Source organism: Eptesicus fuscus, chromosome 3, assembly GCF_027574615.1.
Source record: "Eptesicus fuscus isolate TK198812 chromosome 3, DD_ASM_mEF_20220401, whole genome shotgun sequence".
NCBI classification, from domain to species: Eukaryota; Metazoa; Chordata; class Mammalia; order Chiroptera; family Vespertilionidae; genus Eptesicus; species Eptesicus fuscus.
In genome coordinates this window covers 41,781,337-41,798,950 of record NC_072475.1, presented here as the reverse complement: position 1 = coordinate 41,798,950, position 17,614 = coordinate 41,781,337, and the positions used below count along the sequence as shown (strand labels likewise).

Genomic DNA, 17,614 nt, shown 5'->3' with positions numbered 1-17,614 from the left:
GGAGAAGCTCTAGAAAGGGGTTCCTGTGCTCATGTGTATCAGCTTCAAACCACTCAAAACCCAGACCCATGCATGCATCTCAGGAATAGAGTTTTCAGGAGAATCATGTGTTCATAACCAACTCTTGATTCTTGATAAGTCTCACATTTCCCTAGTAGTAGAGCTTTCTTCCTTTTACTTTCTCTTTGTAATTTGCAAGGATTTAACCTAATTTGTATTTCATTTATGCAGATGAAATTATGCAGCAGGAAATCAGGCCCTTGTTGGCAGTGGATATAATTGAACAGCTTCACAGACAATTTGCCATTCTTTCAGGTAAGGGGCTAATTCATGTGTATTTCTAGATTTTATTGGGGGTTCTGCTCGGAGGGCCCAACCTCTTGAATCTTGGTGAACGTTATACTCGAGTCTCAGTCATCCCTTAAGCCTCACTCAGAATGGAAGGAACGGGGGACCATCCAGCTGCATTGGGGGTGGGGGTGGTGTGGGGGTGGGGGGCGAATCTCATGGATGTCATTCCTTTAGCTGTTGGGTGCAATTTGATCTTTCTCGAGGGAGTACATTTCTTCGAGATTGTAAAAGAACAGAGCTGAAAAGATTTTGAGGAAGAAAAAGAAATAATTACTGACAATAGCTGCCACCATGATGTTGTTCTAAGATCCAACCTTAAGAGAGTCTTGGTTTTAAGGGTTCATGAATATTGCTAAGATTGTTTGTTCTCTGAGAGATTTGTCTTGTATCCTTAGCTCCTAGGACCTAATTTTAATATGTTGTTGTTTTTTTATTAAGCATTTGATTGGGAATAGAGAGAGGCTAGTATGGATAAAAGGCTAGAAATTTCCTGAGCCTGGGCACAGCGCTGAAAAGTTGTCATCACTAGATTATTATTCTTTCTTATTCACTTAGTGAAGGGTGATATGACATTAATTACTGAAACTGGAAGTACATACCAAACCCTAAAATATAGTTAGACCAAACTTGGGAAGCATGGGATAGTGAGATTAGATGTCCTTAACACATATCCCAGAGGAATAAGGTAACAAGTCACTATCCTTATCTTTTTAAAATATATATATATATTTTTATTGATTTCAGAGAGGAAGGGAGAGGGAGAGAGAGATAGAAGCATCAATGATGAGAGAGAATCATTGATTGGCTGCCTCCTGCATGCTCCCCACTGGGGATGGAGCCCACAACCTGGGCATGTGCCCTGACTGGGAATCAAACCGTGACCTTCTGGTTCATAGGTTGACACTCAACCACTGAGCCACACCAGTCGGGCACTACCCTTATCTTTTATAGCTCCTCTGAAAAAAGCAACAAAGCCATCTTAGTTACATTGTAGATAGAGTATGTAGTTAGTGTCAATTTTATTCTACAACATGGGATGTAAAAAAAGTCACATTTCTTTCTTTTCCTAAATTATATTTAATCTGCTCTAAACTCATTCTACTGAGTTTAAGGGAAATTTAAACTTTGTTTTTTAGGTATGTTTCCCATCCCAGAGTAGTATCCTAGGTGGGGACATCTTATACAATCCAGAATACCTGGTGAATTCTCTGGTCTTTCCTCCACATTGGTCACTACTCACATAGTCACTGGGAGCTACATATGTGCAGGGTGTTCATGTTTCTTATTTCTGCCTGCTTCACCAGTGCTTCGAACAGAGTCTGAAACATATCAAAATTATCCAAGTCCTCCTGGTCTGTCCTGTGAAGTCGGACTGTCTGATCATTGAATCCCCACTCTAGGCACCACAGTCTTAGCCCTGGAGGGAGTGCCCAACCACCCTCCTGAGGAAGCCCTCTCATAGCTTCCCACGGGGAGCCTAGGATTGTGCAGAACCAAAGGCAGGATGGGAACTGTCTCTGGGTGCTGGGGTTCTTGTCCCAGCATTAAGAAGTGTTCAGCAACCTGGAGAAAGGCTGTGCTAGATCAAGTAGGAGTCCAGAGATGAAAGATAGTTTTGAGAGGCATGGGGGTCAGAGGAGCTTCAGCTAAAGGAGCTAAAGTTTCCCCTTGACTCAGGACCCCATGCTTTTTGTTAACACAAATTGTCCTAAGGCAAGGTGGAGATATACACTTCAAAGGGTAGGGTACAGAAGCATTGTCAGATTGGGAAATAGCTTACAGCTGTTCAGGTGTTTGGCCAACAGGAGGCAATAACATGTAGATTAAGATGCCCTGACCTGTCTAGCAGCAGAAAATTATCCTATTCAGGTTTGGGGAAAGTGCCTTCTAGCCACTCCAACAGGTAATTACATATGTGACCCAGCCCTTGTTGAGCCCCCAAGTTTCATCAACCTTTTGATAAAACTCTTGTAATTATGACATGCTGAATTGGCTCCTGGCATCTGGGTTTCTGGCAACTGCTGCTGTGGCCCTGCACCACAGAAGACCCCTCGGCCACCAGTGTGCATCAAGGTCTGGAATAGATGATGGGGTGGGACAGGGTGGATTCCTACAGCTTTACACCCAAACTCTAAAGCCTCAGTATATCCTATCTAATAAAGAGGGAATATGCTAATTAACCCTCACACCATCGCAAAGATGACGGCGCCCACAGCGAATAAGGAGGAATATGCTAATTGACTGCCCTGCCCTCAAAGATGGTAATACCCACAGCCAATAAGGAGGAATATGCTAATTGATTGCCCCGCCTGCAAAGATGGCAGCGCCCACAGCCATAAGATGGTGGTGCCCAGTCCCATCAGCCCCCCAACCACCCAGAGCTGGCCTGAGGCACAGGCAAACCTTGAAAGGCACAGGCAAACCTTGAATGGCGGCTGCCCAGCCACCCAGGGCTGCCCAAGACTCAGGTAACCAAGGCTGGCCGAAACTTGTGCTGCCAGCAGTGGCAGCAGCAGAGGTATGATGGGGCATCACCTTCCCCTGATTGCCGGGTCACCTCCTGCCCCCGAGGGCTCCCGGACTGTGAGAGGGGGCAGGCTGGGCTGAGGCAACCACCCCTCTAGTGCATGAATTTTCATGCTCTGGGCCTCTAGTGAGTATATAATTACACAATGGCTCATCTGGGGAAGGAGTCCAGAGAATGATTAACTTATATGTTTAATGATCCAAAGTGATCTCCTTTGAGTATTATTGAGGCATTTCTTTCTTTTCTAATTTCTTAGAGGCAGAATAGGAGAAACAAACTGGTACCCAACAGCCCTAAATAAGGATTTAGATTCTGCTACTGACTAACTGTATCACCTTAGGCAATTTTCTTCTCAAGGCCTCTGTTTCCTCTTATGAATAATGAATGGAATCATTGAAATTTTGAGGATTAAATGACATAATGTATGAAAAATGCTTACTATTGCATGTTCCAAATACATGTTTGACCTTTTTATTCATGATATATTTTAATCCCATAGCAATGTTTATTTTAGTATATTACAAAAAATTGAATCAACAGAAACAGAAATCAGATTGGCGATTGCCAGAGGTGGGGTTGGGAGGTGAGCGAAAGGGGTGAAGGTGGTTAAAAGGTACAAACTTTGTTATAAGTTCTGGAGATGCAATGTACAGCATGGTGACTAGTTAATACTGTACTGTATGTTTGAAAATTGCTAAGAGAGTAAATCTTAAAGTCTCACCACAAGGAAAAAAGTTGTAACTATGTGAGGTTATGGATGTTAACTAAACTTTTTGTGGTGACCATTTTGTATTATATACATATATCAAATTATTATGTTGTACACCTTACACTAGTACAGTGTTGTCAATTATGTCTCAATAAAACAGGAAAAAACATAAAAAACCTTCGTGATTATATGTAAAGCAGAGTTAGAGTCTAGGATCAGATCACTATAAATGGGTTTTTCACTTACATTGAGATTCTAGGAGGACATTCAGAAATCACATAGGGTGTGGGACAGTTCTTGATTATGTAGGACAGATCATTTAGTATCCTAGGCCCCGAGACTTCCAAAGTGCCTCCCAGAGAGTGGGGCGGCCATTGTTTCCAGTTAAAATCTTTTAGGAAAGAGAAAGGGAAAATAGATACTTGAAGGCAAAGGGCAGTAACTGCCTCCATGTCTCTCCCATTGTTGATCCTCAACGTCTTTCCATAGGATTTCCTAGCATTCCAAATTCTCTTCTGTATGATGAAGTCTTTGTGCCATTTAACGAACAGGTAAAATTTATACTAGGAGCAGTGAAGTTTATTTTATTTAAGTAACCGTTTTACTCAGTTACAAGGCGTTTGGTTTTCTTTATCTTCCTTGAATGGGACTTTGGCACTTTCTTCCTTTGGTATTTCCACGTTTCCTCACCAGGTGGCACTGAATGCTTTGTTGTGGGTTGTCCATGCTGTAGGGAGGCTCAGCTTTGTTTCCTTAGTGCTTCTGTCTGTTAAGACTAATAATATTCAACAGCAGGAGGTGTCCTCAGTTGACCTGGGGAGGTGGTGGTGGGCCTCTCTTCTCTGGTGTTCAGTGTTGCTGTTAACCAATCAACAAGAAAACTCCACCTACCTTTCTCCATTTAGGTGTGAATAGCTTTAATTCATAATTAACGATAAAAAGTGAAGTCATGACACCATTTAATGACTTCACTTCTTGGTTCCCTGGAATGTTTTAGCATTCTTTGGGCAAATATTGGTTATACAGTTCATACAGTGTTATAATGCGTCTAAATTTAGCATTCCTAGAAATGCAAATTCTCTTCACTTACGTTTCTCTGGAGCCTCCTTTGATTGTGAAACTGCAAAGTGGAAGAATGTTAGGTGAAAGCTGATACTACCCTGATCTAAATTGTTTTCAGTCACCGTAAAGAGGTAGCTCACTCTCCTTGTCAAAGCTTGATATTTCGTGTAAACTTTCAAATAAGCATACAGGATTAATAAAGAGGGACTTCCTGGAGAAGAATGACTAGCCATCCAGACAAATCTCACACGTTTCATTTGTTAGTGATGTATCTCTGAGAGCCCAAGACTCACTCACAAAAACAAAACTCACAAGAGACTTGTGTAACCACATTGCTGACTTTCTCTTTATGTGATATAAATAGTCATGCTTGCTCAATAGCGCATTCTCTCCCTTGAAGCAGATTTAAATGGAATGTTAGAGTGTAAGCAAAAGATGCCTATCAGGCGTGGACTCAGAGCAGCAGGTGGGTTCATGTAATGGTGGAGCCATCATATAGACTGCCCCTCTTCGTTTCTCTTAGTCTCTCAATTTCTGTAATTTCTTCATTGATCCCACACCCACGTTAATCTCACAATCCTCACTAACCACACCCTGCACTGATACCTGTTTCTTAGACATGTGAAATACATGCAATCATTTGTAGCAGTTGGCTATGCTTGGGAGCCATTATTCCTCTTAATGTAGTTCCCCTCCACGGGCTTAGCCTGGAAGGCGCTCACAGCTCACCCCTGTGGCTAGGGCACAGGTTTCCCCGTTGTCTCTGTTCTCAGTGCCTTTGTATTGCAGTAATTTTTTATTTGTTTGTTTTTTGTTAGAACAACTAACTCAGCAAAATAAAATTCCCATTTATTGTTGGACAACATTGTTTCACACATACATCAAACAAGCCAAAAAAAGACCAAAAATAGCAACTTCATAAAAAAAAAAACACCGGGGGCGGGTGGGTGGGTGGGAATGAAACCTTTTTATCTTTGGTCTTTTTAATCATCTCATACAAAGCAACTACTTATAGTACAGCTAAGTACATACACAAAAAGTTACTGGAATGCTCAGAATAAGATGGTGGGTTTTTTGTTGTTGTTGTTTTTGCTTTTTTTACAAGGTTTTTTTTTTTCCTCCTTTGAGATTATAATGAACATGGTCACACCACAAGTAAAGTCAGAAGTAGGACAGAAAATGCTCCAAAGGCTGGTTTGGTCATACCAAGATCATTGAAAATGGCTGATCCCTACCAATATGTACAAAAATATAAAATGTAAATAAAAAATACAAACAAATGTTCATTTATAGAATACTTTTAAGAAAAAAAGTAGGGCCTTGGAAGTTTTTGGTTCTTTTCTCCTCCCCTGTTGCAAATTCACGTGGTTTTGGTAGGGTGGTGGCGAGTGCGTGCCATCTGCAGGTGGCGGTGCCCCAGGTGGGTGGATGGGTAGGCTGAGGGACTCTCTCCGAAGGTGACCACCTTTAGATTCTGAGACGGTAAGTGGAAGGTGAATAGATCACGAAGGCCTTTTTTTAAAAATGTTTGACTTTTCCTCTTTTGCTGTCTAGTCATCCTCTCATCGGTCTTCTGCTTCTTGGTGTCAACATCGTCACCCTCATCATCCTCAGCTGCCCGTTTGCCCGTAGCTGCCTCAGCCTCCTCACCTTCATCTTCGTCCTCTTCCTCCTCCTCCCCCCTCCCCTTCCTCTTCTTCGCCTACCTCATGGTCAGCCTCCTGCTCCCCATGTTCCTCATCAGCGTTCCCATTCGCAGGTGCATCTCTTCCATTCTCTGCCTCCTCACAACGTCCTTCTTCTCCTTTAAGTCCTTGGTGGTGATCTCGGAGCTGGTGTCCTCAGCCGCGTCTGACATATGGGGCACGACGGTGATCCGACGCAGCGGATTTTTATAAAGCGAGAGATGGAGGACTCTGGGAAAGAGAGAGAGGCAGCTACAGGAGCAATGCAAAGATGGCTTTTCAGAGCAGCCAGTCTCAGGAATTTTTTACAGCCCTTTTTGTCCAAAACCAATACCAAACAGTTAAAACAACCAAGTCTACACATTTTAACAACTCAGTAGCTGTCTGAAAAAAAATAATAATACTAAGAATTTCATTCTTTGGTAACTACAGTGATCTCAAACTTTGGAATCAAACTAAACATCACTAGCCTCCCTTCCTGTTCTACACTCACTTTCATCCTGCACTTGCTTTTATCCCAGCAGCCACCTCAAACCACCTCCACAAAGATACAATGCTATTCAAAAGAATTTAGTGTGATTTTTTTGTTGAAACTGTGAACTACCTCAAGCTAATATCATGCAGAGCGGGTGACAGATGCCAACTATTGTTTTTCCCCTAAAAATTTAAAATATTCATGGTGCCTCTGTGAGTTCACTGTGGTTCCCTGGGTACCTGACGCACAGGAACCATGAAGCTAGAATCTAGTTGCTAGGAGATGGGGAAATCTATTCAATTTAACCTGGTAGCCTCTGCTCCAATGAGCTAAATATTTAAATGTTAATTGTACATTTTTATTCTCACAGGGATGTCTTATATTCCTGTTTATAAATTATCAAAGTGCCGGCAGCTTATTGTGCCTTCATTAATAGTAATAACCATAATGGTCACTATTTAGTGAGTACCTATATGCAACAAGCACTCTGCTAAGGAGCTTTTCTTATGTTTTCACTTAATTCTCACAACACCTTTTGAGGTAGGTACAAGTATTACATATATATATCCTACGTAGGTTAAGTGTCTTGCCTAAAAAAACATAGAAATTAAGTGGCAAAGTAAGATTTCAACCAGGTTACTGATTTAAGAGTTAACTCTCTTAACTACCATTTTAACTTTTTAATTTAGTGACTACAAAAAAAGAACAGAAGTATTATGTATTTGTGCTGGTGTTCTTTACTATTCTACCTATGTTAAATAATTAAATCAATATTACCTTTCACACAGCAACTACCTTCAAAGGATTCAAAAATCAGATTCTCACCATACCACCGAGCAAGCATGAACAACTTGTTTAAAATAGTTCAGTGTCAGACTTCCCACATTCTACTCTGAAGTCATATAGATAGAAAATGGGAAGCCAATACACATCTCCTGACTTGATATTAGTCAGAGTCTTCTGTCTGCAAGAGGCATGACATGAAACCACTGTGCTAACATCTTGACCACCCACTTTTGTTGCAGGAGGCCGAGGGAAAGATGGTGCCCCAGTCATCACTTTTCCAGAGTTTGTGGGCTTCAAACACATCTCAGATGAGGACTTTCTGAATGTCATGACCTACCTGACTAGCATCCCCAGGTGAGCTGGACACAGTGTTCTGTTGCCTTCTTCGTCACTGGCTTTATTCCCCATTCCCCGTGTGGCAGGGCTGGGTTGAGATGTAATCTCCCATGAGCACAGCTTACACTGGCATGTAGAGTGGTCCATTTCTCTTATCCATCAGTCACAGACAAGGGATGTGGAATGAGACTAGAAAACAATGATAAGCGAGTATCAGTTCTGTTCATACAGTGCACAAAGGAGGTACTTAATAAACATTGTTGAATGAATGAAATATTGATGGAACAGCCCTGGCTGGTGTGGTTCAATTGGTTGGCCATCGTCCCATGCACCAAGAGGTCGCTGGTTCGATTCCCAGTCAGGGCATATGCCCAGCTTGCGGACTTGATTCCCAGTAGAGTAGGGGGCATGCAGGAGGTAGCCGATAGATGATTCTCCCTCATCAGTGTTTCTCTCTCTTTCGCCCTCTCCCTTTTCTCTCTCTTAAATCAATAAAAACATACTAAAAAAAAAGAGAAGTATTGATGCAACTGCTGAAGCTGTCTTTGTTCCTTCAGGTTCATTGGTCTAGATTAAGTTGATTCTGGCTTCCTGGGTCCTGTTATCTGGGATACATGGCCATTGCTCAAGGAGCTCAAGCCATGTTAGGAGTTATTTCATTTATCTCCACTAAATAAGGAATTTAGGGGCAAATTTTATAATTGTCATTGTCAGATGGAGAAACTGAGGCATGCGGCAAGGAAATAGAAAGGCCAGGAATAAAAATTGTGTTATAGCAGAGACCATGGCAGAGATGTTTTGGGGCATCTGCTACTTCCACCCTTTGCAACCCACGTCACACTTTTTTTTTTTTGGCTTAAGTAGCAGAAATTTATCATCTCACTGTTCTGGAAGCTGGAAGTCCAAAATCAAGGTGTTGGTAAGGTTGGTTCCTTCTGAGGGCTGTGAGAGAAGAATCTGTCCCAGGCCTGTCTCCTTGGCTTGCAGATGGCTTCTACTTTTGTCTCTTCACTTTGCCATCCCTCTTTGTGTGCCCATGTGTCCAAATCCCCCCTTTTTATAAGGACACCAGTCTTACTGGATTAGGGCCCACCCTAATGACTTCACGTTAACTTGATGAGCACTGTAAAGACCCTATCTCCAAATAAGGTCACATTTTGAGGCACTGGCGGAAACACAACTTAGTCCACAAAAGGAACATAGCAGGTCTCACATCTTTATGCCAAGTGAGTTAATATACCTCCCAAGGGATAGAATGTGGGACAGAGTTCATATTGCTAACAATCATTTTACAGGCAGAGATAGAGCTGGGAATTCTTAGATAATGCTGTGTCTATTCCCCAGAAGAGCAGACTGGCCCCACTCTCCATGGGTTTGTATAGTTTATGATATAATCTCTTACTTAACTGCTGTGTGGTTTGGAATCTAGACAACAGTGTTTCTCTCTCTCTGTCTCTCCCTCCCTCCCTCTCTCTCTCCCGCCCTTCTGCCCTCCCTTTCTCTGTGTGTGTGTGTGTGTGTGTGCGCGCGCGCGTGTGTGTGCGTGTGTGCTATTGCACTTGCTTGCCATTTGTTGTCTGAGATTTAGAGGTCAATGCCTGCCTTGTGATTGAAAGGCCACCAGAGATTAGGAAGTTGCTTAGTTTGCTTTAACCAAATCTACTCCAAAGATGATTTTTTTTTTTTACCCTTCTTACTTTTTGAGAGAAGGCTATGGGTTTATTTTTAATGCACTTCTTTGAAGTTCATTACTTACATTTTATTTCACCATTTCTCTCCCTTTCCTCCTCCCATCCCCACATATGGTGTCCATTAGGACACGGCTTGGCTGGTGCTGTTCTCTCTGTAGGAATGCCTTTCCTATCCTTCTAGGACTGGCTTAACTCCTACACATTCGTCAACCCTCAGTCTGATGTCATTTCTTCAAGGAAACCTTCCCTGACCCCAACCCTGCTCACCCAGACTTTTTATTTCCACAGAACCCAAAGCTTACCCCTTGTAAACACCATAGTAGATGGAAATGATTTCTACCTCTTCCATTAGACTGTGAACTACTCCACTAAATAAGGAATTTAGGGGGAGGGGGGTAATGTTTTCTTTTCTTTTCTTTTCTTTTCTCTTCTCTTCTCTTCTTTTCTCTTCTCTTCTCTTCTCTTCTCTTCTCTTCTCTTCTCTTTCTTTCTTTTCTTTTCTTTTCTTTTCTTCTCTTTTCTTTCTTTTCTTTTCTTTTCTTTTCTTTTCTTTTCTTTTCTTTCTGTAGCCCTAGCATAGTGCCCAGCACATAGTAGGTTCTCAAGAAGTTATGTTGGTCAAATTTCCAGTATGGTATGATTCATTCAATCTAAAAGTATTTTTATGGGGCGAGAAGGTGGACACTGACAGAGAAAGAAGAACCCCATTCCTCACTCCTGCATTGACCTCAAGGGTTTTAGGGAGTCGAACTTGGTCTCCCTCCTTGGCTCAGTTGCATCCAAAACGATCACCCATCAGCTTAGTACTTTCTCCTTCTGTGGGGAGCAGTAAAGAAGACAGTGAACAGGGAGGTGGGCAGCAGGTAGACACGGCCCCCCCATTATATTTGTTTCAATCTCACTGTCTAATTTTACTGAATCCCTGGATGTAGTCATGTGCTAAAAGAAATGGGTGACTTTCATTTTGTACTTGCAGCCTTTTTGGAGTCACACGAGGACCATACATTGAATGCCATCTAAACCAGGGTAGAGAGAAGCATCGAGGGGTAGAAAGCCTTATCTCACAGATGTAGAAGATAAGACAAAACAAGGGGCTACTTTTTGGCCCTTATTTCTTTGTTCTGCTCTATGTTCCTTATATAATTGTTAGTAAACTTGGGAGTATTTTTCTTTCCTGGAATGCTGTTTGTCCCTTGAGAAAGAGTGCCCACTTGACCATTCATTCCCCTTTCCTCTTCCTAGCATTTGCTCAGACTGTCTCGCTGCCTCACCCTTTGGTTTCAACATAAAACAGAGACATGGGAAAGCCTGAAAGGGCAATTTGACCTTATTGTCCAGTTTCCATTTCAGGTTCCTATTTATCAAAATTCGTAATTGCTTCAATGTCACAATGGTTACCAGGCATCAGAGCCCTGCCTAGTTGCAAAATCTTTATGGGCAGTTGGCAAAGGCTTCATGACACAGAACCAGGAAGAACTGGTACAGTCAAAGGAGAGAATGACAGGATATGTAGGACAAGAAACAGTGTTCAGATAATAGATCTATTGCTTTCCTCTTCTCTACCTTATTCATTTCTCCTCTTATCCTTAATATCTTCTTTCTTGTACTTTCTTTCAATTTGCTTAATTTTTGTCATTTTTTTGAGTTGAAAATTATATTTTCATTTTTATTTTATTGATATAAATGTTTAAGGTTATGAATTTTCTCTGATCTCTCCCTGTTTGTAATTATTTGGAGAGCTATGTTATAGTATGTGTTCATTTGCTTAAAAACTAATTTTTTTGGAGGAATTTTTATTATCTAAAATGTTTTTATAAAATAGACTTTTTTTTTTAGCAGTTTTAAGTTCACAGCAAAATTGAGTGGAAAGTTCAGAAATTTCCCATCTATGCCTTATCTCCCAAGGCAAACCTTCCTCATCATTAACATCCCACACCAGAGTGGTACATTGTTACAACTGATGTACCTACATCGACACACAAAGTCTATAGTTTATATTGGTGTTCACTCTTGATATTGTACACTAGAGGCCCAGTGCACAAATTTGCACACAGGTGGGGTCCAGCTGGCCGGCCCTGATAGGGGCCCATTGGGCTAGGCTAGGGGGTAGGGGGGCTGCAGGCGGTTGACGGGCCAGCCCGGCCCCCTGATCAAACTCCCAGTCGATGGGACAATTTGCATATTAGCCTTTTATTATATAGGATACTATGAGTGTGGACAAAAGTATAATGGCATGTATATACAATTATAATATCATACAGAATAGTTTCACTGCCCTAAACATTATCTGTGCTCTGCCTGTTTATCCCTCCCACGTCCCCAACCTTTGGCAACCACTGATCCTTTTGCTGTCTTCCTAGTTTTTTTGTTGTTTCCAGAATGGTATATAATTGGAATCATACAGTATATAGCCTTTTAAGATTGACTTTTTGTTCATAATCTCAGACTCCAGCCTGGCAATTAACAGAGTTTATTGAGGAAACTGAAATATGAGGTGTGTCTCGAGCAGTGGGGACTTGAAGTCACTATATAGAATTAGAGAACCATAGAATGACAAAGCTGAAAGGAGTGATTGAGACACACTTGTGCCAGCCTACCATTTTGCCGATAAAGATGCCAAGAGATGCTGAAAAACTGGAAAGCATCATGAGTTCTTTACGTCTCAATTTAGAATAATATTAAACACAAACAGATAACAAACCATAGGTCGATCATTTTTTTTTTTTACTCCTATACCAGGAACAACCTTGAGCACTGCTCTTCAAAAGAGCAACTGTCAATAAACATGAATGATCCTAAAGAGTAGTTTGATTTCCTTCCGTAACAAGCCCCATAAGCAGGAGCAGTGACCATCATATTAGTGTTTGGAATTAGGTATTTGAATTATGGTCCCCAGTCATGTTTGTTTTCCAGGTTTAGCACTGAAAGTGGTGTGTCCCAGGAAACTCCTCAGTCCTGGACGAACTGGGATGGTGGGTTGCCCTACATTGGACTCAGTTCTTATTTCACTGTTTGACCAGTTCTTTTTTTCCACAACTTGAATTTATTGGATTCTTTCAGTTTTTAAACTGAGTTAAAATTTGCATATAGTAAAGTATACAGATCTCGACTGTATATATTTACCTGTTTACATACCATGTAGTTAAGAAAAATACCACATTCACCATGAAACCTTCCCGGCATTTTGGAGTCAGAACACATTCGTCTCTTCTTTTGTGTTCAGTCTGCTGTTAAACAAATCTGAGTTCTTAATTTCAGTTGTTGATGTTTTGTATTTACAGCAGGTCTACTTGGTTCTTCATTATAGATTTTAATTATGCTCTGTTGAAATAATCCACTTTGTTTATCTACCAATATGGCATATTGACCATAGTTATTTTGAAGTTTTTGTCTGCCAGTTACAAAAACATACATGAGACAGTATCTATTGACTATTTTATCTCTTGATTATTGGTTACTTTTTCCTGCTGCTTTGCAGTACCATTCATTTTTTTATTTTATGCTGGATATGGTGGATGATATGTTGTGGAGGTTTATCTACTTACAAATAATTTTAGATTTTTATTTGCCAGGCAGTTAAATTACTGGTGGATCACCTTGATCTTTCTGGGACCTGGTTTTAGGTTTTCTTAGGGCAACTCCATTTCTGTTTTGTCCTTACTCCTAGAGTATGGCCTTAATCCTATGGCAACTCTGATGGTGTTTCATTTATGCTAGAATGCAGTCTTTATAAGAGTTTCACCTGAATACACAGGGTGTTCACCAAAGTCTGTCCCTTCTGGCTGGGCCTAAACACCAGTTGTCTATCTCCAGAATGTGCACGTTTCAGAATTTCTCATCAGTTCTCACATGTGCAGTAGCTATTCTCTGCCAGCCTCCTGGAGTCTCACCTAAACTTGTGGGGTACAGGTCACAAGCATTAAAGTGGAATTTCCCTGAAGTCTTCTGGCATTCCCTCTCTGAGGATTTTCTTCTTGACAACCACCCCCTCAAATCCTGGTCACTTTTCCACTCATAATCTCCAATCTCTGCCTCTTCCACCCAGTGAGACCACCCCTCCTTGCATCATTTCCTGGAAAATGTTCCCAATAAGACAGCCTGGGCCAGAATGGGGCTGTGGTAATGGGTTGGCCTAGTGATGCTTACATCAGATATGTACTCATATTTTCTTACAGATTTTGCTTAGATCTTCTGCCTTATTCACCTACAGAAACTTTTTAGAGCAAAGCTCACCTTTTCCCAATATTAGAGAATTATTGAAGGCTTATTCTAGGTCAGATACTTTTTGTATACTTTATGTCTTATATTCTCCATAACATGCACATAAGAAATAGTAATAATAGTACTTATACAGTATTACCAAATGCCAGGCATTGTTCTGAGCATTTTATACATCTCATTTAATATTTTACATATTCATTTAATCCTCACATCAACCCTATAGATAGGTACTATTATTGTTTTACAAATGGGTCGTCTGAGAAGCTAGACTAAGTAATGTCCCCTCCAAAATACACAATCTATAAATGGGAGAAGCCCAGGGTTCAAACCTTGGCAGTCTGGCTTCAGAAAATGTGCTTTCAGTCACTTTACTATTGTTGGTGGTGTTCTCATTTTACCGATGAGGAAACCGAGCCTTAGAGAGGCTAAGGGATCTCCCCAGTGTCTCATTGCCAGTAAGTGGCAGCACTAGGATTGGAACCAGGCCCCAAAGCCCTTGCTCTTTCCTCTCTACTTCCTCCCAAAGAGAGAAAAAAAAGTTTTCCCTAGTAGGACTTTATTTTAAAAGGATTTTGTGAGAATACTATTGTGGGGTCTTAAGAGGAGACCAGGCAGCTTCCTTTTGGTCTTCATAAATATCTTCTCACGCACATGGTTTGCTGGCCGTTTATGGCCAGGCACTGGGAGGGAGTCGTTTTTCCCACTGACACGTGTTATTTCTGAGCACCTCTCGGAATGACTCCTAGGGGAGGACATTGACAGCTCCCTGAATGCCAGTCTTGGGAGTGGGGCGATGGCAGAGCTCCGCCTTGAGGTCCTCCGCCTACACTGGGACAGGTGGTACTCAACTGACACGTGCATCTTCTTTCAGGCATGGGCACGTGTGCTCTTGGGTGTTTCACACTTTGCCAGCCTGAAGCAGAGGCCTTGAGAGGGTTTGAAACACCAACCATCTCTGTGTTGTTTAGGCTGCCAGGTGAGAGGAGGAGATGGTTCCTTTGTCAGGGAAGCCAGACCCAGTTACTCCCTTGTGCTGTGCAGGGCGTTTACACATGATCCTGGAGCGCCATGGAGGCTGTAGACTGCATCCCCTGAGGAAGCCGCCCAGAACCTGTGTGTCTCACCTGGTCTCTGATACTGACCACCCTCTTTTGCAGCATGGAGGCTGCCGGCATCGGGTTCATCATTGTTATAGACAGACGAAGGGACAAGTGGAGCTCCATAAAAGCATCCTTGACACGAATAGCGGTAAATATTTATTTTTGTGCTTTTTTTAATAAAAGTAATTTACGTAGTCTATCCAATTATTTCATATCAAAGTCACAGGGAAAAAGGTGATTATTTTATGCCAAATTTTGGGAAGGTCTTTGTTATGTCACACCCATATCCCCTCTGCTACCTGAAGGTCACTGCAGAGAATTCCTTTCCATGTCAAAGGCTTCCTGAGTCTCTCTACTTCTTTCTCTGGTCACTGAAGAGGGATAGGTAGAGAATGCTGGGAAGTTAATGCCCCAGGAGTGACCTACAGCTATTGAGTCAGAGAAGTTGGTGGATAGATACCCCAGCTTCAGTGGGATACTTCTGAGGTATATTCCATATAGTATTTCAGAGGCTCCCAACCTTTAAAAAAAAACAACAACAAAAACACACACACAAACAAACATTTTTATTGATTTTTAGAGAGAGAGAAAGGGAGAGAGACAGAGGGAGAAACATCGATGTGAGAGCAGAACATCTATCCGCTTGCAACCCAGGCATATGCCCTGACCTGGAATCGAACCGGCAACCTTTTGGTGCATGGGGATGACACTCAACCAACTGAGCCACACCAGCCAGGGCCTCCCAGCCCTTCTTGCCCACAGCAATCCCTGTTTTGATGTATTGGCTCTCTAGCCATCACTGTCTCACCCCCCACCAACTTCCTCATGTGCTGCCTGGGATCACCTCCTCACTAAACTCTTTATACCCAAATCCTGTCTTAGAGTTTACTTTGGGGGTCACCCACTTTAAAACAGTCTTCTTTTCAGTATTCAAATTATTTTTTTCACATATTAGAAAGACACAAGCTAAACCAGACAAAATGATATTTAAGTAGCTTGATTGAAGGTGGGCTTACTTTTGGCATTAAATTGTACAACCTTGGATGGGCTTCCTTTTGATCTTAAAAGCCTGATTTTTATCCCTGTTTGTTGCCTTTTAGCAAGTAGATGTATCCTTTCTCTGTAGGGATCTCAGACCAGAGAACTCAGTCACATGGGCAGGCAGAGACACCTCAGGGCAAACCATACCAGCATTTCCACCAAAGCATGGACTCCCTGGGGCAGTTGGGACTGGCTGAGGAGGATGGGATATGGCAGGGTGGTAATGTGTGTAAAGAGGCTCAGACAGGAGAGAGACATTTGAAATCTCACTTATGCCTACGTGCAGAGGCAGCCACACACACAGATCTGCACACATCCCTCAGACGGCTTTAGAGCCTCAGCCATACACAAGGAGTGTCTCAGCTCATTTCCTGCCATGACATAACAAAATGCAAGGTTCTGTTTAGGACGTTGCATTTCAAACATGGGAGAAGGGAAGTCTCCCTTCCTTTGTGCATGGATTGTTTGACCCCTTTGGTTTAGTTTTGGTTACAGGATTTTTTGGGGGAGATAACTACAACGATGGTTGACGACCGGAGGATTTGGACACTTGACAGTGCCCATGACTATTCCAGAGGTCTGACCTCTGGGGAGTTCTGATTTCCCAGGATCCATATAAGACACCTGAATCATCTAATACTTGAGACTAATTTGTCCAAGAAAAACATCAATCACTTATGCATAAAAGATACCATAGTGCAGGATCCCTGGCTACCAATCAGAATCTCTTCATGTACTCATTGAAAATACAGATACCTGGACTTCATTTAAGTCCTAAGGAATCAAAACATTCCAGGCAAAGACCAGATTTTTTTTCCTAACAAACACCACGGGAGGTTGCTTTTGGGAACCACTGGAAGAATAGAAAGCCATGAGGAAAGGAAGAGTTGGATTCCTAACTTGGCCACTAAGTTGTTATATGAATCTGAGTTATCTCATTTCTCAGGACCTCGCCACAAGATGAAGACAATGCTTCCGGAAAGCAACATAGCAATAATATGTATCAGAAACCCTAAAATACTAGGCCTTTTACTCAGTAATTCTTCCAGGAAGCTATCTTAAGAAAATGTTCCAAAATACGGGTAAAGATGTTCATTTCAGTGTTATTTTAAAGCAAAAATGTGGACAAGCCTAAATCACTAGCTATAAGTAATAGTTAAATAAATTGTGCACCCATGAAAATATTTCTAAATAATTTTTAATATCAAGCATAAAAGCTCATGGTATTAATATCTAGTGAAAAGAGTAGGTTACAAAATATTTCTATAATATGAGTTTAACCATGATAAAAATGTTTAAGCAGAGAAAATAGCTTATAAGTAATGGGGTTAAAATATTAAAAATGGTTATGAGATCATAAGTGGTTTCCTTTTTCTAATGTATAATTTTATTTCCCAATTGTTCCATAAAGAGTTTGAATTGTTTTTTATAATCAGAAACATTTTTTGTGTGTTTGATTTAGTTTGGTTTTTATGGAATGGTTTGGATTATCTGATCGCTAAGATCTCTTTAGCTCTGAAATGTGAAATATATTCAAATTCTTTGGCATCCATGGTGTCCACTTTAACTTTGTCATTTGTGATCTTAGGCAAGAGGAGTCCAATGGATGTGATATTTGCCCTGACTCTTT

General features: G+C 41.4%; 1 protein-coding gene and 1 pseudogene across 1 annotated transcript in view; one reads left to right on the top strand and one right to left on the bottom strand.

Moving 5' to 3' along the window:
• Positions 1-6,009: 6,009 nt before the first annotated feature.
• On the bottom strand, positions 6,010-6,572 carry LOC114231822 (prothymosin alpha-like; annotated as a pseudogene).
• Positions 6,573-14,966: 8,394 nt separating this feature from the next.
• The window catches only part of MCF2L2 (MCF.2 cell line derived transforming sequence-like 2), a 149,675-nt gene continuing 147,027 nt past the window's right edge, over positions 14,967-17,614 (top strand). The window contains 1 exon segment of the mRNA XM_028146668.2: positions 14,967-15,091. Within this exon segment, the coding sequence (XP_028002469.2) occupies positions 15,002-15,091 (90 nt within the window). The 5' untranslated portion in view covers positions 14,967-15,001.